We start from the raw sequence: 23,802 nt of genomic DNA, 5'->3' as shown, positions 1-23,802 counted from the left end.
TTAATTGTTTAAGTTCAATAGGATATTTTTTCCCATTGAAGCCAGCAAATGGATCCAAAATCACATAGATTCAGTTTTCAAATTAAGTTCTTGATGGTGGGATATAAAATTGGAGTAGGAATCTCAACTTTGTTCAATGGCATGAAATATACCACAAAGTTTAACAGTTGCAGTACTATAGAAGTCAATAGCATTCAGTTTTGAAGGAGATTGCAATGCACATGTGCTGCTATAACATGTGTTAACTCCATGGAACCACCCCAAATGACATTTATCATCCTTCATTTTTGTGACTGTTACATTTAAAAAGCTTAATCCATAAAATGTTTGGAAATGCATTAGCAAAGTAAATCTGCATTTAGTGCTGTGTTAAACTAAGTACCATTTTTTTTGCTGTGTGCAAACAGCTGGGAGAGCTGTACGCCATCGATGTTATCAGGATGCTAAATCTATCACAAATTTCATGAGAGCTGTTTATGAAAATGAAAATGGATCCTTTACACGCAGGGGTGACAAACTCATTTTAGGTCACGGGCCGGATTGAGCAAAATGCAGCTTCATGCGGGCCGGATCAGTCGGACGCGTGCGAACGCAGCTTTCGTTGCCTCCGTTTTTTCAGCCTGCTCTCATGTGTCTCAGTCTCTGCTATAACTACAAAGTGTTTCACTTTACAAATTCCGTTTCTTATGAAGAAGACTGCCGAGCAAGACTGCCGAATAAACACTAAAAACCCTGAAAACCTGGTACCTGAATAAACTCAGCATTAGCCATATCATACGCCATAGGCGCTTCGATTACTGGGGCCAGCTTTAATAGTAATTAGATATTATCTCGCGGGCCAAAGATAATTCCACCGTGGGCCGGATTTGGCCCGCGGGCCTTGAGTTTGACATATATGCTTTACAGAGTGAAATATTTCCTCTGCTTTTGGCTGTTTGGTGGGCAGGGAGTGGGTGTGAAACGATGTGTTGGTGGGGAGCAGAAATTAAGAGTCTGCGAGCTTCCCATTGTTTTGCCCTGCTGTGTGATGAACTGAGATTGAGGATACAGACCTGCTCCAGGCTCCGGGTTTATGGACTCATTTTCATTCTAAATACTGTTGCTTACTTTATCATTTGCATGGTTTGTTTTCTTTCCTCTATCTGCAAATTGAGTGTTGATCCTTTTTTTAAAAAAATTGGTTCTTTTGGGTTTCTTGTTTTGTGGCTGCTTGTAAGCAGATGAATCTCAAGGTTGTATAAATTATACATACCTTGATAATAAATTTACTTTGAACTCTAGAAGCATAGCATTGATTAAAATTTCCTTAGAGTTTCCCCTGTTTACAATTGTGAGGTTCCGCCAAAGTCGTTCTGATGGAACAGGAAATTCAAGCCATTGAGAGGGAGAAGGCAGGAATGAGGAAACGAGGAGAAGGCTGGAGTGGGCAAGAAGCACCTTGGGTGACAAAATGTAACTGTGATAAAATAAGAAATGGTGCAATGGTCCATTGTGTTGTATTTAGCTTCTTGTATTGCGCTGAATTAGAAATGTTGCCTTTGCTCCACAGAAATTGCTGCATATGTTTTGCAGAACAGGCTGTAATCAAATGCAGACCATTTCAGGAGGTTTCCACACAATGTTCTTTATAGAGCCAGCCTTTAAATCCTGTGTCTCATACATCATTGAGGCCACCTACATCCAACAATACTCTTTGCCCCTACCTCAACACACTGCTCCTGAGTTATTCAGCTATCGACTTCTCACTTGCTCCTGAACTTTGCCTTACATAGATTTCAATTCACTAATATCTCAGACTCCTGCAAGCTACTGTGTATCTATCCTGCCCTCAACAACCTTTATTACCTTCCATCTTCTAATGAATCGAATCCAAATATTTGCCCTAATTTAGAAATTGCTAAATAGTTCTCTGTCTCCTCTTCCAATCCTCATGATAAGATTTTTGTGCTATAACACAATGTGCTGGGGAGCATGTTGTGCATATTGCTCTAGATTTCCAGTCCCTATAATTTTTGTGCCTTTGGGTTTTCTTTTTTTATTACTTCCTTTGTGATTTATTTCCACCTTCTGTAGTTGAGGTTTTTGCAAACTTCATCCATTCAAGAACAGCTAACTTACAAGGTTGCAATTTGATGCCTCTCTACCTATGGACACTTGTAGGCTGCCCCAGGACACCCTTGGGTCTGTTGGTTGTTAACACAGACGATACAATTCACTGTATGCTTCGATGTACACGTGATAAATTAACTTACAGACAGTGGCGGGAATTGAACCCCAATCTTATAGCTGATTGTTGTAAAGTGTTATACTAAATGCTACACAACTCTGCACCCTTTAATGGGGTGGGGGAGGTGGTGGGAAACATGTTTCATCATAGCAAATACTAACCGTGCATCTGGTAGCTGTAAGGTGCTTGCCCCGGTGAAGGTGTACTGAAACTAGAGCCATAGCCAAGAAATCCCGTCTGTCCTGGTGAATGTGCCTGGCTCAGACCATCTTCTGTCTTGATGCCTGATTGAAAAGCAGACTATTAATTCAGGAAGATGCGAGTCAAACCACAGACATGGAGTCATTCATCTGCTCATAATACACATTGAAACATTCTCTTAAGTAACTCTTTCAAGAGTTTAATTGAAAGCTAATTAATACCCCCTGTTTAATGTTGGACATTAATTAGACTTGAGTAGACCATCTAGTTTTGAGAGACTGAGGTGTTAAAATATTAATCTCCTCTATTTCAACACAGACATCCTACTTGATTTATTATGTTGCTTGCCAGCGCTCTCAGTTCCAGTGTCTTGACCTGAACTCTGTCCATCCCAGGAATATTTTCATAGTTCCTTATAAATCATAGGAGGCTATTTTGGCTATTGAGTGTATATTGGCTCACAAAACAACCCATTCCCGCACTAATTTTCTCCATAGCCTACAGTATGCTCTCAACATTCCCAGCAATTCTGTGCATCACCCAGCTTACTACTTGACTCTACAGATCGTTTTGACAAACTTTTCAGAGGGAATGGTTGGAGGAAAGTGAGGGCAAGGCTATACTGCTGTGCAACCTTCACACCCACACCAACCTGCTGACAATATGCATATCTTTAACAACCATTTTATTGTATATTCTGAGGCTGGTATGCTTGGAACTCAAGATTTGCAAAAATAAACACTATAATCAGTAGAGTCATAGAACACTACAGCACAGAAACAGGCCCTTTGGCCCATCTAGTCTACGCTTATCTATTACTCCGCCTAGTCCCATTGCCCTGCACCCAGACCATAGCTCTCTATACTCCTCCCATCCATGTACCAATCTAAATTTCTCTTAAATGTCACAATTGAACCCACATCCACCACTTCTGCTCATTCCACACTCTTGTCAGCCTCCGGGTGAAGATAACCCTCATGTAACCCTTAAACATTTCACCTTTCATCCTTAAGCCCTGACCTCTAGTGCTAGTCTCACCCAACCTCAGTGGAAAAAACCCTGCTTGCAGTTACCCTATCTATACCCCTCATAATTTTATATACTTTTATCAAATCTCCCTGCATTCTTACTATGCTCTAGGGAATAAAGTCTTAACCTATTCAACTTTTCTTTATAACTCAGGTCCCAACAACGTCCTTGCAAATTTTCGCTGCACTCTTTCAATTTTATTAATATCTTTCCTGTAGGTAAGTGACCAAAATAGGCCTCACCAATGTCTAATGCAACTTCAAAATAACATCCCAACTCCTCTACTCAATACTTTGATTTACGAAGGGCAAGGTGCCAAAAGCCTTCTTTACAACCCTGTCTATTTGTGACAGTCAGTAGTTATTACTCGAGCTTAACTGGAGCATATAACCTTTTAAAAAGTGATCTCAGCTTTTGATCTACAGTCTCCAGAGACAAAGTTTTCTGTGTAGAAATGTTTTCCCTCATCTCAATCCCAACTGGTCCACTCTTTGTCTTGATATAATAGCTCCTAATATATTTCACATGGTTATTCTATAAAGTTGAATTTTCAATTTGAAGCATTCATCTAATTTGCTGCATTTTATTGACAAGTCTGACTGAGTAAATAACAAGTGTACGGTATGCTGTCTGTCCAAACAGAACTGTACTCACTATAGGAAGGTAATCCATAGGGTTGACTTGGTGGTGGGTAAGTTGCGTAAGCGGCAGCTTGCTGAATCCCGGCAGGGTACTGCGCCTGTCCGTAGGCAGCCATGCCGTGGAGGGAAGGTGTAGGAATAATGTGGGGATATGATCTAAATAGATAAATAAATGATTAATAAATCAAACTTTACATTACATTACCCCTTCTTCTAAATTATTAGACAATGCCAATTAGGCAGTCTGTGAAGAACTCATCCCAATGTAGTAGCACTAACTACAACCCCAATGCCCAGCCGATCACTCATCTGGTCAGAAAAGGAGAAACAGATTTTCGGTTTAATCACCTTTCATCAGAACCGAGGAAATTGAGCACATCTTCAACTTATTCTCAGCACTATTTATTTAGTTATTATTATTTTTAAAATTTGCACAGTTTGACTTCTTTTGTTTGCTTGTTACTTGTTGTTTGTGTACAGGTTTCATCGATTCTATTGCACTTCTTTGTTCTACTGTGAATGCCTGCAAGAAAATGCATCTCTGGGCAGTATATGATGACATACTGTGTATGTACTTTGGTAATAACTTGGAATTAAGTGAAACAGGGTATGGGGAAGGGTAGAGGGACCAGAAAAGAAGTTCCATAGTGGGCAAGAGGGTTTAATTGACAGAAGAAGTGAAGAGCAGTGTGAAAGTGATCAAGAGGAAAAGCACTAATGAATAGCAAAAGAGGGAGCAAGGATAAATCGGAAAGGATGAATAAGCATCTGCAATTATACGAATGAAAGAATGGTGGAAATGAGAGATAGAAGGACTGGAATGCTTAATCTCTGAAATCTTTGAACTCATCCTAAAATCTCCAAGTGCATAGTCAGAAAAAATTGGTTTGCAGTGCTGGCAGTCTTTGTTTGCTCTGATCAATTCTATTGTACTTTCTTGTTTTACTGTGAATGCCTGCAAGGGAATAAATCTGTACATAGTATATGGTGACATATGTGCACTTCTGTAATAATAAATTTACTTTGAAAAGAGGCTTCGTTCTTCAAACTGACGGAAGGCATTTGCATCCACGACTTAGAGGTATAAGTAAGCTCCAGTTTATGGTTTTCTGTAATCTTTTGTGGAATCAAGGGTCTTTCAACGTGTAGGAAAACTTGTTGTGCTCCTTCTTACTTATCACGCACATTCTGAAAACACGACATCCAGCACAAGAAGCTGGCACAGGCAACGTGAGGTATCTCAGTTGTCATAAATATTCCTCAGAACTGGACTGTTGAACACCGACAGGTTCCCACGTTGAATGGGAACTCGTTTGCTCTCACATTGATTGGAATTATGCAAAGCAGTCAGAATCGTGATGACAATTGATGCAAATTGTGGGTTGACACGCACACAGCCATTTTGAAGTGTTAGGTTCCAGCTATGCTCTCTCAACCTCGCACAGCTGAACATGTGTTTGACAGCAACAAGGACCCCCAACAGGGCTATTTAAGGGGATTATCAACCACTTACAGGTTAGTTGCTAATTGATTACTTGTGGCTGCTGCTACCATTCTACATGTATTGGTGCTCTTTGTAATTGTTTCAAGTTACACACGTCTACAGGGAGTATAATGGCAGGTGTTGAAAGACCATTTCCTGACTTCAAGGTTTCTGAACAAACCAGTTGCCCCCAAGAGTGGCTCCATTAGTAGACATTCCCCTTGGAGTAAAGAATGAACAGACCTCATAGAGAGCAAGACCAGCTGCTGGAAGGCAGGGGGGTGGCGCAGGATGGGTTAAGGATTGAACAGTTGGAACACATCCTCATGAAAAGTGTACAAGGAAAAAACAAGTTCTGTCTGAACGTCTGTAAGGAACTGTATATAAAATCACTCTGCTTCACCGCGGAGCTGATCACTGAAATTGCCCAAGTATTGTGGCCACAACTCAAAGCAGGGCAACGACCACGTTGACATTGACTGCCAAGCTGAGTGTGTCAGCGAACACGTATGCACGTGACACCTTTCAGGCTAGTCAGAAGTATCTGCAGCATCTCACAGTTTGATGTCCTCCATTCATTGACAATGACACTAAGTCTCTCCATCCAAGGAGATTATGAAGAATTCTCTTTGGCCAGAAACACATGGGCTTGGTTTGACTGCACTTTTCCATATTGCATGGTACTATAAACAATATATACCTTGCAGATGCCTTGTAGCACTCAACCCTCTGATGAATCCAAAAGGGATTCAACTTCATTAATGACCAGCTCTATATAGCCCTAAGTAGCAGATTATCCAGGTCAAGGTGGAGCTTAAGAAGGTTTTAGATAAACACATCAATATGAAGGGAATGGAGGATGATTCCTCCCACAAGAGAAGGACATTTAGTACAAATTGGCATTCGGATTGACATAAAAATGTGGGCCAAATGGCCTGACCAATGCTGTACTGTTCTATATTCTTGCTAAGACGTGAAATGACGCATTGTTGAATTGACTTTATTTCTTACATCCTTCATATACATGAAGAGTAAAATCCCTCATGTAAATTATAAATTTCATTATAAATTAAAACAAAATGTCACTTAAAGATAACTTACTTTGATGTATAAACTTGGGACGAAAACTGATGTGCTTGTCTTTTACTGAAGATATCACTTCTATTAGCTAAAGAATGTAAAGCCAGCAATTAGACAATACAGTCAATTGACAAATAATGAAGAAACAACAAATATAAAATTACAGACTACAGCACTTGATCATGCAGTATTCTTCTTACAGCACAAAGTATTATTCATCAGCATCAATTAATATTAATTTTCATCATTAGTGCACATATAATGTGATCGGTTTACACCAAATGCTGATCAATCAGGCTAAGAATTAACCAATGAAATAGAAAGGTGGATAAGTTGATTTAATATTGTAACATATTTCTGTTTATCTATAAGAAGATTATCTGTTTTATAGGACACAATCTGAGGTGCAGATGATATGAAATTGTTTTTCCTTTACCACATAAAAGATAGAATTGTTACAATTTATAGAATTGTTCTAATGATTAGAAATACTGTTTAGATATTCAGAGAAATTACATCACACGTACAGTAAAAGTAGGGTTAAACATAAGCGAGAGAGGTGATTAGAAGCTATGTCACATGATCAAACCAAGCAGAGAATTGTTAAGATAAATGACAGTAGAGATAGCTTTAAACAGACAGTGAGAATGGAAAGCAAAGGATAATTGTGAAATGGCTTTGATGAGAATAAAAGAAGGTGGACATCTAAGAGAGTTTTATTCAGCTTTGTAGTTCTTGGATTGCGATAATTTCATTTTAGCAACATATTGCAGGAAACTAATTGCAAGCATACGTAAAATTGTGATCAAAGAAGTGTTCAATTATTTGACTGATAACCTCTTCAAATGATCTGAAATGGCAAATCTCTTCAAAAATAGTAATTTAAATTTTAAAAATACAGAGGGAACATTGGAAATTCCATTATGGATAACAGTGGTGAATGATTGAATTGATTGACATAAAAATCATTAAAACTTCTCAAGGAAAGGTGTTTTGTCTGTTGTCAATGCTGACACACCACCTGTAGGGAGGAGTAAAAAAACCAGACAAAACCAAAGGAAGTTTGGGAATACAGCCTGGAGGAATCATTCAGATATTTCTTACTTCCACTATTGAATTTGAATATCAAACTAAATTTGAAAATTTCAGAACTTAAATCTTAAAGTTGGTGTGTTGATTTTAAACAGATGAATATTTAGTTAAGTAATATTAATATTTTAAACTTACAGGTATTATGACAATTAGCACTTGTACAGAACTCCACAATCCAGAAGCCAAGGACTGATAGTATTGGGATCACTTACATAAGGGCAACATAATCACTGGCGTTAGCCATGACTTCCACATCCTCAGACATATTTTTAAAAATATTTTCCTTCCTGACCTAGCACACTACAAGCTTTAAACTCAAAAGAATGTGTTTGAGATGCATAACATTTGACAAAATAACAGGATACAATCTGATGCAATTGCTTATCAGAACTCATTTCTAACATCTTTAATTGTTATCAACTATTATTTATATGTAACTCATTCAAAGTAAAATCTGTTTATTTAAGACAGTTGAATAAGTGTCCTCTTGAGTCCAGTTACTTGTCTCCCTGGTAGAGCTCTTTCTATAGGTTTTATGAATTGTATGTTTATTTAATTGCTTGTTAATGATCTTTTCAATGTCCACTTATAAATATTCTCCTATGGCACCCCTGAAAGATTCATTACCTTCTGAGTTCATTTGCACTGTTATTTAAATCCAAACAAACTTCTTTATAGTCAAAGAAATTAAAGGATGGTGCAAACATCAGTTAGAAAGGTTATCTTTGGAAACCTCTTTGGTTAAGTAAAATTAGGCAATGATTAATGTCATTCATAATGTAACCCTACTATCAATAAAGTATCAAAATCAACAAGTTTTTGAATCATTACAGTTTAAGGCGCAGTGATAAACAAAGGTTGCCAGTTGTAACTGTGGTGTGTTGTAGGTTTTTGTGAATATGAAGGATATCTAACTAATAAGATGGTTTTTCAAATTTATCTTTCACATAGCTACTAGTAATCCTCCATATTCACACAAGCCTAATTTTATTTAATCAAAGAGAGCAGGGGAAGGAAATATTTTTAAAGGAATTTGTTTTTTATTCTCCAATGGATCCCATTTTTCCTCCCCCACCTCCAGTTTCTGCTTTCCACAGGGATCGCTCCCTATGTGACTCCCTTGTCCATTCATCCCTCCCCACTGATCTCCCTCCTGGCACTTATCCTTGCAAGCGGAACAAGTGCTACACCTCCGCTCTCGCAACCATTCAGGGCCCTAAACAGTCCTTCCAGGGGAGGCGACACTTCATCTGTGAGTGTATTGGGGTCAAATACTGTGTCCAGTGCTCCTGGTGTGGCTTCAGGTTGGGAGACCACTTTGCCGAGCGCCAGAAGAAGCGGAATCTCCCAGTGGCCACCCATCTTAATTCCACTTCCCATTCCCATTCCGCTATGTCTTTCCACGGTCTCCTTTATTGTTGTGATGAAACCGCACCCAGGTTGGAGGAACAGCACTTTATATTCCCAGCACTTTATATACCCATCTGGGTAGCCGCCTACCTGATGGAGTGAACATCGATTACTCAAATTTCCAGTGATATACCCCCACCCCTCTCCTTCATCATTCCCCATCTTCTTTTTCCTCTCTTACCTTATCTCTTTGCCTGCCCATCATCTCCCTCTGGTGCTCCTCCCCCTTTTTCTTTCTTCCATGGACTTCTGTCCTCTCCTATTATATTTCCTCTTCTCCAGCCCTGTATCTTTTTCACCAATCTACTTCCCAGCTCTTTTTTCACCCCTCCCCCTCCCGGTTTCACCTATCACCTTGTGTTTCTCCCTCCCCTCCTGCCCCCACCTTTTAAATCTACTCCACATCTTTTTTTATTCCAGTCCTGCCAAAGGGTTTTGGCCCAAAATGTTGACTGTACTCTTTTCTATAGATGCTGCCTGGCCTGCTGAGTTCCTCCAGCATTTTGTGTGTGTTGCTTGGATTTCCAGCATCTGCAGATTTTCTCTTGTTGGTGATCGATATTCATGCCATCAGATTATATACTCAAACAGAATTTGAGGTGTTGCTCCTCCACCCTGAGAGTGGCCTCATCATGGCACACAATGAGGTCATGGACCAACGTGTCAGAACGGGAATGGGAATCGGAATTAAAATGTTTAGCCACCGGGAAGTTCTGCTTCCTGGAAATGAATCCAAAGACATGGAAGGTAATGGTTTTGAGAAGGAAATGAATATGCAATACTGTGAAATGTAGAGGAATAGAGGGATGTTAGAGTTTGTAGCTAGAGGTCTAGGACCAGTGGGAAAGGTAGAAGGCCGATAGGAATCTTGTCTATGGTAGCTAATTTATTGACTTTATGGGTCAGCAGAAAATATGTGAACAATTTAAATCAATTAAACCAATACTAGAGAACTATGTATGGAGTAGTTTGAGTACTACATATGTAGCTTGAATAGACATCTTAGTTACCATGGCCAAGTATGGGCTGAAGGACCTTTTCCATGCTCTACTCTATGCCCTGGTCACCACCACAGGAAGGATGTAAAAGCATTGGAGAGGAGCCACAAGAGATTTTGAAAGATGCTTCCAGGGCTTGAGAATTTTATGCGGGGAGACAGGCTTTGTTGAGTTGTTTTCTTCAGAAGTTGAGGATATATTTATTAATTTATTGAGATACAGCATGGAGTAGGTCCATTTGGCCCTTCAAACTGTGGTGCCTAGCAATCACTGATTCAGTCCTAGCCTAATTATGAGACAATTTATAATGACCCATTAACCTACCAACCAGTAGGTCTTTGGACTGTGGTAGGAAACCGGAGCACCTGGAGGAAACCCATGTGGTCACGGGAAGAACGTACAAATTCCTTACAGGCAGCAGCGGGAACTGAACCCTGATCGCTGGTACTGTAAAGCGTCATGCTAACCACTAAACTACTGTGCCACCCCATGTAGTTGGAATGCATAGAAATACATGGGAGCCTGAAGACCCATTTTCAATGATTTAAGGACAGCTTCCTCCCTTCTGCCATCAGATTTCTGAATGGACCATGAACACATTAACTGCATTAACACATACTTCATTTTTCCTTTTTTACATTTCTTATTTATTGTGTACTGTATAATAATTTTATGTTTTTGCAAAACAACACATTTTTCATCATGTAAGACAGTGATAATAAATCTGATTCTGAACCGTGAGAGTGAATTAGAAGGACTTGTTTCCTTCAGCAAAGAGATCAGTAACAGGAGGACATAGAATGAAGTTGGAAATTTGGTGTGAAGTTGAAAAGAATTGAGTGGAGGGTGTTTGGAACTCATTGTGGAAGCATAAGCCTACACTGCATGTAAAAGAAACACTAAATATACCATAATTTACAGTGTCAAGGACTGCGATTTGAGAGGTAGGATTACCCTGAAGAGGAACATGTGCAAAGGATGCAAGATGCGTGGAAGAGTGTGGTTGCAAAGACACAGGGTGCATCAACAGGGCTATGACCATCCCAATAATCCACTCAGAATATAACTTATGTGAGATTGTGAGCATACATGCGTACCTTTGCATTAGAGTGTTAAAAATAAAAATATGCATCCCCTTGAGCCGCTGTATTTTTGGTCATTTTAGATATGGTAGGGTGAATAACCTCCTTTGTGTGTAACTTTCTGATCTTTTCCAGTCCACAAACCTGGAGAAGACATCCTGCACCATGCACAAATACAAACTGCCATGCCTAGCTATAAAAGATCTGCTCAAGTTGTGTAAACAGAAAATTTTCTCTTGGAAAAATAAAGTGGACTCTACTATTACACTATATAACTATGAGGAGGTGTATGGACTGACGAATAACTACAGAAGGGCCCTCCTATCTAATAAATGTAGAGGCCTTTAGCCAAAGACTTCTGGTTTGATTTATCATTCTACGGTATATTTTGAATAAATGCAAACATCAACATTGTAAACATACCTGGATTAGAGAGATGTTCTAATGACGTTGTGGCAATCTCGCTGCTACTCATTGATTCTGATTTGTCTGAAAAGAAAATACATCATTTACTGCACATTACCATCAAGCTCTGGAACAAAGGGGATAACTTCAATCAACTTTACTTGCTCCATCACTGAACTTCTACCTCAACCTATGGACTCACTTTCAAGGACTCTTCATCTCATGTTCTCAATACTTACTTATTATTATGATGATTTCTTCTTTGTACTTTCAGTTTGTTGTCTTTTGCAAAATTAGTTGCTTGTCCGTCCTTTTGGAATCTTTCATTGATTCTATTATATTACTTGGACTTACTGAGTATGCCCACAAGAAAACCTATCTCAGGGTTGTATATGGTGACATATATGTACTTTGGTAATAAATTTACTTTGAACTTTTGAACATTGAACAAACAGTAGAGAATAGATCTGTGAAGCAACAAAGTCTAAAGGAAGGCTGAACAATATTAGTCGAAAACACTGTAATTTAATTCCATTTAAGATATCTGAAATATATTCCATTCCATTCCTGTGCTCACCTATATCTTTGATTTTCTTTTTTCCAAAAGAAAGTGGCAATAAATGTATTTACACATTTCTTTCACTCTTCCTTTTCTATTTGTTCATTTTCACAAGGTTGTCTTCTCAGTTTCTCATGTTCTTATTTTCTCCTAATGAGTTTATGTTTTTGCATTTCCTAGTGCCCCCTTCCCAACTTTCCTTGGAAAATTTTTATCTCAGGTTGGTATCACTAAATGTGCTAATCGATGCAGTTGGTGTGTTGTGCTCTACCTGCAAGCTTCAATTCTTCAATTTCAATGGAAAAATTTCTGAGGCAGAGTACAAAATGTATATAGTGCTATAAAGCTACTAATTCGGGATGTATTTCTAGGAAGTGAGGCTTCTTGCAGATTTCCAACATGTTGAGATATTGGGGAAATTTTGCCTGACACAATTTACCAGCCATTAGTTTGTTTGTTATGTGCTGCGTCGTATCGTATGACGTGGGCGATCATGGTATTTCCATAACTTGATTGTTATTGCCAAATATTTCTACAGAAACAGCTTGCCTTCTTCTGGACAGTGTCTTTACAAGATAGATGACCCTTATTATCAGTTCTCTTCAGAGATTGTCTGCCTGGTGTTAGTGGTCATATAAGCAGGACTTGTAATATGTACCTGCTGCCCAATTTCTTCACGGGTGTACCATCCATTATGGAATGATAATCATCTGAGTTATTGACTTAATAAGTTCCGACACTTTTCAAGAATGAGTGTTGCGGCAGCTGAGACTGGAACTTGAGAATGGTGGGAAGTGAATGCATACTTCTATAGATGCACGGTGGAGAGTATCCCGACTGGAAACATCATGCCCTGATAAGGAAATATCAATGCCCAAGAATGGAAAAAATCTACAAAAAGTGGTGGATACAGCCCAGTCTGTAACAGGCAAAACACTCCCTGCCACTGAGTACATTTACAAAGTGGTACTGCCACAAGAAAGCAGCATCCATCACTGAGGACCTCCACCATCCAGACCATGCTCTCTTCTCACTGCTGCCACCGGAAAGGATGTACAGGAGCCTGAGGTCCCACACCACCAAGTTCAAGAACAGTTATTACTCTTTCATAACTGTAAAAGAGTAATTAAAGAAACCTTTAATTACTTTAATTACCAGCATGGATAACTTCACTCACCACAGCTCTGAACTAATTCCACAACCTACGGACTCACTTTCAAGGACTACAATTCATGCTCTTAGTATTAGTTATTTATTTTTTTATTTTTAGTTTGTCTTATTTTGCACAGTGGTTGCCAGTCTTTGTTTATGTGTAGTTTTTCATTGATTATATTGTTTTTTTTTTATTTACTGTGAATGCCTGCAAGAAAATGAATTTCAGGATAGTATATGGTGACGTATACTGTACATACTTTGGTAATAAACTACTTTGAAATTTGGATGTTTGAATATTTGAACATCAACTATGGCATATATTTAAATTCCAGAGGGTCACTTCCCCAAAAATAAGTTTCTAATGACAGTTTACATATTACATTAATAATATTGCAGAATAGAATCCAAATTAGTGCAACTTTACTTACAGTCCAAAGCTCTAAAATGAGTATCTTTGATATTCCTGTCATCTGCTTGCACAATTATTAACACACAGTTGCTTCTTTTCATATGCATTCTCCCAATTATCTGCTCTAACTTCAGAGAAAACTTGGAATATTAAGATAATTAAATTCACAGTATATATTCTATGATATACGGGTTTTGTTTTTACGAATCCTAACCCTAATGCAGCATTAATTAGCTATAAAACAGCACGGGAGCATGGTGTTTACCACAGCATTGGTGTTTACCACTGACTTAGGTTCAATTTCCACCGCTGCCTGTAAGGAGTTTGTACATTCGACCGGTAACCGTGTGGGTTTGCTCTGGGTGCTCTGGTTTCCTCCCACAATCCAAAGATGTAGCAGTTGATAGGTTAATTGAACATTACAAATTGTCCCCTGATTAGGCAAGGATTAAATTGGGGGATTGCTGGGCAGCGTAGTTTGAACAGCTGGAAGGGCTTTTACTGCATTGTAACTCAATAAATAAAATAAATTCAAAACAAGCTTTGCTACTTTCTGCCATCTTTTCACCATACTTCTTAAACAGGGCAACATTTGGGCAGAACGAAAGGACACAACTTGGGATAGAGGATCAAAGAAACCAAAATATAATCCAAAATCAATCACTTACAACTGTAACCTGTGAATTTCTTTTGAGGTTTTCCTTTGGCAGAAGGATTAAAGGAATACTAGCAAATTGCAGGAATCTATTCCCTTATTTCTGAGCTTTGGCAGTTCTTCTGCCCAAGACCTGGAAAGCAAGTGTGAGAACATTCTCGGATATGCCTCAACACAGTGGATTACTGCTGCCTTTGGTGTTGGTTCAGGTGGGTAAGTGAACCAGAGGTCAAAGTACTAACAGAAGAGGAAAAAACTCAAAAAAATAGGTGGAATAACAATAAATTGGCCAAGTTTCAGCTTGGCAAAACTGGCTCAAGATGCTTTGAATGAGGAACATAATAATCTTTCACAATATGGAAAATAGCCATTTAGCTCAGCACACCTGGCTGACAATCTGAAATGCTATCCAATTAATCTGTGTAGCTACTGCTAGTTTAAAAGCCTGCTTGATTCTACATGCACATCTGAGTCTAATAAAACTGCTGGGCTATGGAATGTCCTGTGATTGAAAAGAAATAAGCTTCAAACCTCTCTCATTATTCTTTGCTGATAATCTTTTCTTTCACAAATCACAAGGAAGGGATTAAAATTCATAACTCTGCCCCCTTTATTTTTAACATAAGCTTCACACTATCATACATGTGCATGATTAAATAAGTTCAGCATTGTCCCTTTAGTTTTTGGATTCAATAGAACTTATTTATTTATTATCTATCTATGTATTTATTTATTCATCCATTAATCTATTTATTATTTATCTATCTACTTACCTATTATTGATTGACTGATTGAGATACAGTGCGGAATAGGCTCTCCTGGCACCCAGCAATCCTCCGGTTTAATCCTAGCCTAATCACGGGACAAACTACAATGACCAACTAACCTACCAGTTGGTATGATTTTGGGGTTTGGTAGGTGTCTTGTCTAAGACAAAGCTCTCAGTTTCTGGTGTCACGTTGCTGTCAGTGACATATGTCCATTGTGTTGGATGCATTCGACTCAGGTGTGTTCTTCGGTTGAGCGTCCAGTAGCTGGTCTACGTGACATCTCCATGGCTGACCTGCAACATCCACTGTGTACATCAGTGGCCCAGTTCTTGTAGCTATCCTACAGGATGTCCACTTGTCTTCTCGGTAATCATGCGCTAGGGCTTCCTGTCCAATCTCAAAGCTCCTTGCTGCTTCACTTGGCAACTGGCGGAACTGTTTATTCTTCACTTCCCTCTGGAGGTCTGCCTTCAGGAGGTCTATGCGAGATCTCAGATTCCTGTTCATGAACAGCATTGCAGGTGTTTAATTTGTCGTTGCATGAGCAGAGTTCCGATACACAAAAAAGAAATTTGTCCACCTTATGCTGTACAGAAATGTCCTCCTCGTCCATCACGTTAATGGACTCCTTGAAGGTTTGGATAAACCTTTCAGCTAACCCGTTCATTGCTGGGTGGTGAGGAGCTGACTTGAAATGTCTGATGTCATTTTTCTTCATGTTCCGTTGTCACTCAGAATTTATTCTGGTAGGTCATTTCAAGTGAAGATAGTCCTCAGAGCAGAGACAATCTTTGCTGAGATGGTTGACTTCATTGGGATAACCTCTGGCCACTTCAAATGAGCATCCACAGCAATCCGAAGCATGGAGTCCATGAATGGCCCAGCAAGGTCAATGTGTATTCTTTGCCATGGTGAAGACAGCCACTCCCATGGGTGTAATGGTGCATTTTGAACTTTTTGACACCCTGAATCGCTTTTGGCCAAGTCTTCGATCTGGTAGTCTATTTCCTTCTCAAACGTCTTCTCTTTAGCATTTGTCAACTATCCTGACTGAAGCTATCACCATGTTATTTTCACTTTAAATTCAGCGCATCTTTCACTGTTACTCATGTGTTCCTTCGGCCTTCTCATGCTGTTTAACTCTCGGTGTTTCGTCCCGTAACTGACAGCGCAGTTCGTGGTATTTCCTGAAATTCTGGTTTGTACTCATCGCCAATTTGTTGTGTCTGTGCATAACTACATATACATTAAGTAAAAGCATGCAGTTGGGGGATGACTTTAACTGGTGTATTCACACTGCAGTGAGAGAGAGAGAACAATGCACATGTGTACACAACAGGTCAATACATAGCGCTAAATGGGGGGGGGGGGCGTTCATTGTTCTTTAAGAAATAGATCAATACTTTACAAAACACACATGATCATGGGAAGTACGGCAGCATGAATAGAACCCCGACTGTGCTAACTGCTCCGCTGCAATGCCACCTGGTTGAGAGACTGGATGTTTGGTCTGCAGTGATTTGTGATCATCAAGTTCAAAACTATGCCATTTTGCAGTAAAATCACTTTAGAGTGACACGGAACAATGCGTCATTAATCACTAATCATAACAGATGAAAACTTCAGCAGATTGCACATCATGTTGGAAGAGGAATAACGGGAACACAACATTTCAAAGCAGTGGAGCAAAAATGGACTGATTTGTCCATCTCGATACACAATGCATACCTGATAACTGACAAAGACGAGTATGCATTTCAAAATCTGATTGATTTCGAAGTTGGGACTGTAAGCACTTGAACCAGGAGAGTAAACTATGATCCTTCTGCTGACTGGCTTGCTCTGGCTTAAGTTTGCTTGGACTAGTAAGTCTTTATTATGACTGTCAGGATTTCTGACAATGCTACCTCTTCTGAGAGACTTGGTCCTAAATTTCACAACAAGCCTCCTTCTCCAGAATTATTTTCCAACTAACATGAACGCAGCACCTTGGCAAGTAGGGTTTAAATTTCATTGCTCTCTCTGTTTCACCACAGACTGACACCAAGAGGGAGTTTGGTGCAATCAACCTTTGGTGGCTAATTTTCGTAAGGGCTCGGGTTAAGGATTAAAGGTTATGACTTGGTTTGTTCTTAGATCTGCTGTGAGTGACTGCCCTCAAAGAGAACATAACAATTATATTGAAAACTGAAGTGTTTTAATCAATAAGCTCATTAATATTTAATTCTTCACCAAGTGGTTAAGCAGGCAGGACAATTGTTATTTCTGGCAGCCTGCTATGCACAAACATTCTAAACTTCAACACTGCAATTTATGCCAAAACTACTTAATTAGCTGTACATTGTTTGAGAGCACTATGAAATTTTGCATGGTGCCATCTAAATGAAAAATTTCCTATATCCTTCCTCCTCGTCACCGGGAAGGCAATAGAGAAGTCTTAGGTCCCATTCTAGATTCAGGGACAGTTATTACCCTTCGACCATCAGACTCCTGAACCAGTATGGATAACTTCACTCACCCCACCACTGAACTGATTCCACAACCTATGGACATAGCCTCAAAATTTGGGGGAGTAGATTTTGGAAGGAGATAAGGAGGAACTGCTTTTCCCAGAGGGTGGTGAACCTGTGGAATTCTCTGCCCAATGAAGCAGTGGAGGCTACCTCAGTAAATATATTTAAGACAAGGTAGGGGAATTAAGGGTTATGGGGTAAAGGTAGGTAGGTGGAGATGAGTCCATGGCCAGATCAGCCATGATCTTATTGAATGGCGGAGCAGGCTCAACGGGCCAGATACTCCTGCTCCTATTTCTTATGTTCTTTTGACTCACTTTCAAGGACTCTACAACTCATGTTCTCAGTATTATGTATTTGCTTGTTTATTATTATTGTTTGTTTTGTTTTTGAATTAACATTGATTGTCTTCTTTGTATGTAGTGTTTCATTGATTCGATTGCATTTCTTTGTCCTATAGTGAAAACCCACAAGAAAGTGAATCTCAGGGTAGTATATGGTGATATATACATACTTTGATAATAAATCTACCTTGAAATTTGAACGTTGATTTCAGACAGTATGTCTATATAACTGAAGAGCTGAAGTCCACATAACTGAGGCTCTCAGGGCCTCACGACTGGCTGCTTTTCGATAGGCCAAGGACACAGCCTAGAAGACCAGCGCGCCTTCACAGTGCCAGATTTATGTGGCTCTGGAGGCGGGCGGATTCAAGACTGATGCATTGTGGGAGAAAAAGGAAGGTCGGAAGCAGTGGGCTTGCTGTTTGGCTGTGTCCCTAGAGACACAGAGCTCGGAAAAAGCGACGCAACAGACTTTTAATACCATAAATCAGCGAGTTGTTTCGTTATGTCTCACCTCTTGCTATGAAATGGGGACACCTCTTTTTCCCTTATTAGGGAGAGAGAAAGCCTGTGGTATGTCCAATTACCAGGTGAACGAGTAGTCTTTGGGGCACTGCAAGTCTGTGTCTTTATTGATGCTTTGATGCACGCTTGAATGCTCGGTGGGGGGCACCGATGCTTTTTTTGCTGGTGGGAAGGGGTGGGGGATTGTTGCTTTGCTGCTGCTTGGACATGGGAGGGGGGAGCTGGGGGGGGTTTAGGGTTCTAACATTTAATTGTTATTCATTCTTTGGGGCACTCTTTTGTTTTCATGGTTGTTTGCAAAGAAAAAGGATTTCAGAATGTATATTGTGTACATTTCTCTGACATTAAATGTACCAATTGAAACCTATTGAAGTGCCTGTAATATGGCTGCACCCCACGTGTTTCTGCTCTCTATCTGTACTTGCATTGAACCACTGAAATAAGCCCATTTGCTACCTTGTTATAGTTGGACTAGTTTGCCTGATTTAAATTCTAAACATTGGGATGGGTCAATCAGAATATTCCAACATGACTGACCTCCTGATTGTGTAATCACATTCAGATTTTAATCACATATCTGGCGGCTTAAATTCATTATACAGCAGTGAATTATTTCTGTCTAGTGCCAACAACCTCTGATTAACCTTTCATAACAAAGACACGCATTGTACCTGTGAAAACTTGTTCAACTAGCTTTGCTGCTAATAGTTCTTTGAAAAGATTTTTGTACTTCCTTTCTCTCTATAACGTAACAAATTGGATCCAAAGTTGGCTTGGCAATAGGAGGCAAAGGGGAGAAGGCAGGAGATTGTTCATGTGATTAAAAGCCTGTGACCACAGGTGACCCACAGGGATCATTGTTAGGACCCCTGTGGTACACCTCTGGTTACAGGCTTCCAAACACATAATTAGGATCCCTACTGCTTGTTGCGATGTTAGCATTCATTTTGAAAGGACTAGAATATAAAAGTGAGGATGTAATGCTGAAGCTTTATAAGGCTGATGTGAACTAATTTAGGCCCCCTGATCTAAGAAAGGATGTGCTGGCATTGAGGAGGGTCCAGAGGAGGTTCATGAGAATTATGCTGGGAACTTAAAGGGTAAATCTATGAGGAGCTTTTGATGGTTCTGTGGCTGTATTCACTGGAGTTTAGAATAATGAGGGGGGATCTCATTGAAAGCTATGGATTTGGTATTGAACAGCCTACAGAGTGGATGTGGAGAGGAGATTCACCACGATGTTACCTGGGATGGAGCATTTCAATCATGAAGGGGGCTGGGTAGACTGGGTGTGTTGTCCATGGAGCGGAGAAGGTGAGGAAGAAGCTGACAAATTATGAAGGACATACAGTAGTTTCAATCGTAAAAGAAATGTTCCCTACAGCAGAGATGTCTGAAACCAGAGAGCAGAGGTTTTAAGTTGGAGGCAGAGGATTTCGAAGGGATTGGAGGAAGTATTTCTTTTATCCAGAGGGTGGTTGGAATCTGAAACCCACTGCCTGTGAGGGTGGTGGAGACAGGGAAGTCCACAACATTTAAGAAGTATCTGAAAAAGCACTTACATTTCCAAAGCATATATGGGTAGGAGCCAAGTGCTGGAAAATTGGATTTGCATTGGTAGGCACTTGATGATGAGCATGGGCATGGTGGCTAAAACGTTAGTTTTTGTGCTGGCTGACTCTGCTATTCGATGCATCTAAGTAGGTGGAGGCATTTTTGAATCAAATTGTGAAATCACCAATGTACCAATTTTTAAAAAAAAGTCTATTGTATACATATTTCAATACCCCAACTTTCAAAAGTATCTTACAGTCAAATATATTGCTATTGGCAATATAGGAATGGCAGCCCTGAAAACTCTCACAAACAGCCATGCCGTGTGATATTGCCCCAATTATTTGCCTCAGTAATCTTGTTTGTTGCACAAATATTGACCAGGATCCAGATGATGTTTCACCTCTTTCTTAACTATCATCATTGGTGTAATCAGCTACAAGCTGCCACTGTTCAGAATGACAAATTAAAGCACTAAATATGTAATCTACTGTGCCAAGTATTGGGCATATTTCATTTCCTTGAAACTCAAGGAATGAAAGGGATGTTTTCCAAAAATAACAAGCAGGAGATCTGAAACTCAGGTTGGAGGAGCAACACCTTCTGCATGGAACCCTCAATCTTATGGCATAAACATCGATTTCTCTGTCTTCTGGTAATTTCTCACCACTGGCCTTCTCACTATTTCTATTTTCCATTCTGGTGTCCTCTCACCTTTGCTTCTGCTCATCTGCCCATCACCTCCCTCTGGTGCCCCTCTTCTTTCCTTTTCTCCCATATTCCATTCTTTGCTCCCATCAGATTCCTTCTTTTCAGACCGCTACCTTTTCCACCTTTCACCTCCCAGCTTTTCACTTCATTCCCTCCCCTTCCTCATCTTCCTATCTTGCCCTCAGCTGGCTTCACCTAACACTTGCCAGCTTGTACTCCTTCCCCTCCACCATCCCATCTTCTTATGCTGTTTCTCCCCCCTTCCTTTCCAGTCCTGATGAAGGTGCTTGGCCTCAAATGTTAACTGTTCATTCCTCTCTATAGATGCTGCCTGACCAGCTGAGTTCCTCCAGCACTTCGTGTGTGTTAAACTGGAAACCCATTACCCAAGTGGGTGAATGTGGAAACTAACCTCAAGAAAGAAACTGCAGTGTTTTTTTTTATTAATCTAAACTAAAATGTAAGTTTATGAATGAGAAATCCAGGCCAATTAATGGATTGAAGTCTATGGGGAACATGTTAATTTCCTCTATTTCTCTACTCTGAGGTTGGGGGCAGTTGGAGGGGTGGAAACATGGTTGACAAATTGCCTGCCCTATTTAGGCACTCATACATGACAAGTTTTGCATCCCAATACAAAACTCTTTTCAACATTATCTTTACTAATCTTAAAGTAAAAGTGAAGCCCAGCTGTATTTGTTTTGGGTTTACCTTGAATCGGTACCACTTACCTACAAAGGAATGGCTGTAGTTCTGATCTAGATACTGACTATTAAGAATTGAAGTGGGAAGAGCTAATGCTGCCAACATATGGAGTCATCAATTCCCTTCTGTTATCAAATGGGAGACTGATGAGTACATGATTAAGAGAAAGTATTTTATATGTTGTATCTTGAAGCATTTCTTTTCTTTTAATTTCTAACCCTTCACTGCATGTCAAAAGTTAGCTGGAGCCAGACAATGGTTTATAGAATAAGACTATAAGGGACTAAACTCCTCTGCTGTGGGAAACATCTTCTCCACATCCCCTCTATATTTGATAGGTTTCAATGAGATACCATCCACACCCCCATTCTTTGAAACTTCAACTCCATCAAAGGCTCCTCAGATGTTAGCGCTATCATTCTCCATTCCTGGGATCATTCTTGTGAACCTCCTCTGGACACTCTCTAACACCAGCACATCCTTTCTTAAATAAGGGGCCCCAAACTGCTTACAATACTCCAAGCACGGTCTGACCAATGCCTTATAAAGTTTCGGCATTACCCCCTTGCTTTTCTATTTTAATCCTCTCAAAGTGAATGCTAGCATTGCATTTCCCTTCCCGCAATTCAACCTGAATGAGGTCTCCCAAGTCCCTTTACAACTCTGATTTCTGAATTTTCTTCTGCTTTCAAGAGTAGTCTACACTAATAGAATCTTACAACACACAAAGTCACTCTGCTCAGTGATACTGTACTGTGCCTTTGAAAAAAACAATCAAATTTGTACCATTCATCTGCCCTTTTCTTGCAACCTATGGCTAATTTGTCTTTAAATATTTATCCCATTCCTCGTTGAAGGTTATCAGCTTATTTAGATTAACTGTATTTTAGATTATAATAACTTAGTGCAAAAGGATTTCTGTTTCTCATCTTTGAGTCCTTTGCCAGTTATCTCAACTTTGTGTCCTCTGGGTAATAGCCTTTTTCCTAGACGTTTGTGAAGATTCGGCATGTTATCCAAAACATTGATAAGCTTGTATAGATGTGTGGTGGACAGTATATTGACTGGCTGCATCATGACCTTATATGGAAACACCAATGCCCTTGTATAAAAAGCCAACAAAAGGAAGTGCATATGGACCAGTCCCTAATGTGTAAAGCCCTTCCCATAATTGAGCACGTCTGCACAGAATGCTGTTGCAGGAAAGCAGCTCCACCACCTAGGGACCACCAGGCAGGCCATGGTCTCTTCCCGCTGCTGCCCTCAGCAAGATGGCACAAGAGCCTCAGGACCCACATCCCTGAGGTTCAAGAACAGGTTGAACCAATCAAAAGGCTCTTGAACCAGAAGGGATAACTTCATTCCTCTTCGCTTGCTCCATCACTGAACTGTTCCCACTGAACTGGATTGCCTGCAAGAAAATGTATCTGGTATATATGGTGGCAGATATGAACTTCGATAATTAATTTACTTTGAACTTTAACGGATCAGATCTTCCTTAATTAGCCTAAAAAAATTGTGATTTTAAGCACTTCTGCTAAATTCACTCATAGACATCTCAACTCTTAAAGCCAACAATATCATCTTAAGTTCTTTTCTCTGGAGCAGCGGAGGCTGCGGGAGATCTCATAGAGATTTAGAAGATTATGAGAGACATAGAAGAGTAGACAGACAGCATCTTTTTCCAAGGGTTGAAATGTCTAGTACCAGAGGGCATACATTTAAGGTGGGAGGGAGTTATTTCAAAGGAGCTGTGAGAGGCAAGATTTTTTTTATATAGAGAGTGATTGGTTCCTGGAATGCGTTGCCTGGGGTGGTAGTGGTGGCAGATACATTAGGGAATTTTCAGGGACATTCAGATAGTCACATGAATGTGAGGGAAATGGAAGAATATGGACATTGTGCAGGCAGAAGAGATTAGCTTAGTTGGCCATTTGATTACTAATTTAATTAGTTTGGCACAACATTGTGGGCTGAAGGGCCAGTTCCATTGTTGTACAGTCAGCCCTCCTTATCTGCGGATTCAACTAACCGCGGATTGGAAAAACCCGCAAGTTCTCTCTCCAGCACTCATTGTTTGAGCATGTAACGACTATTTTTTGTTGTCATTATTCCTTAAACAATGCAGTATAACAAATATTTACATAGCGTTTACATTGTATTAGGTATTATAAGTAATCTAGAGATGATTTAAAGTACAAGCAGTCTTTAAGTCGGATTTGTACATAAGTTGGAACAGGTACATCCAGTATTA

The 23,802-nt window shown here is 39.8% G+C and overlaps 1 protein-coding gene across 5 annotated transcripts in view; it reads right to left on the bottom strand.

Moving 5' to 3' along the window:
• The window catches only part of LOC140736154 (protein phosphatase EYA1-like), a 279,757-nt gene that overhangs the window by 143,241 nt on the left and 112,714 nt on the right, over positions 1-23,802 (bottom strand). For all 5 annotated transcript variants that reach the window (XM_073061988.1, XM_073061987.1, XM_073061991.1 and 2 more), the window contains 4 exons: positions 11,667-11,732; positions 6,683-6,749; positions 4,112-4,254; positions 2,389-2,511 (listed from right to left, as the gene is read on the bottom strand). In XM_073061988.1, the coding sequence (XP_072918089.1) occupies positions 2,389-2,511; positions 4,112-4,254; positions 6,683-6,749; positions 11,667-11,732 (399 nt within the window). The remainder of the gene's footprint in view (positions 1-2,388; positions 2,512-4,111; positions 4,255-6,682; positions 6,750-11,666; positions 11,733-23,802) is intronic.

This window comes from Hemitrygon akajei, chromosome 11, assembly GCF_048418815.1.
Source record: "Hemitrygon akajei chromosome 11, sHemAka1.3, whole genome shotgun sequence".
Lineage (NCBI taxonomy): Eukaryota > Metazoa > Chordata > Chondrichthyes > Myliobatiformes > Dasyatidae > Hemitrygon > Hemitrygon akajei.
This window is presented reverse-complemented; position numbering and strand designations above follow the sequence as displayed.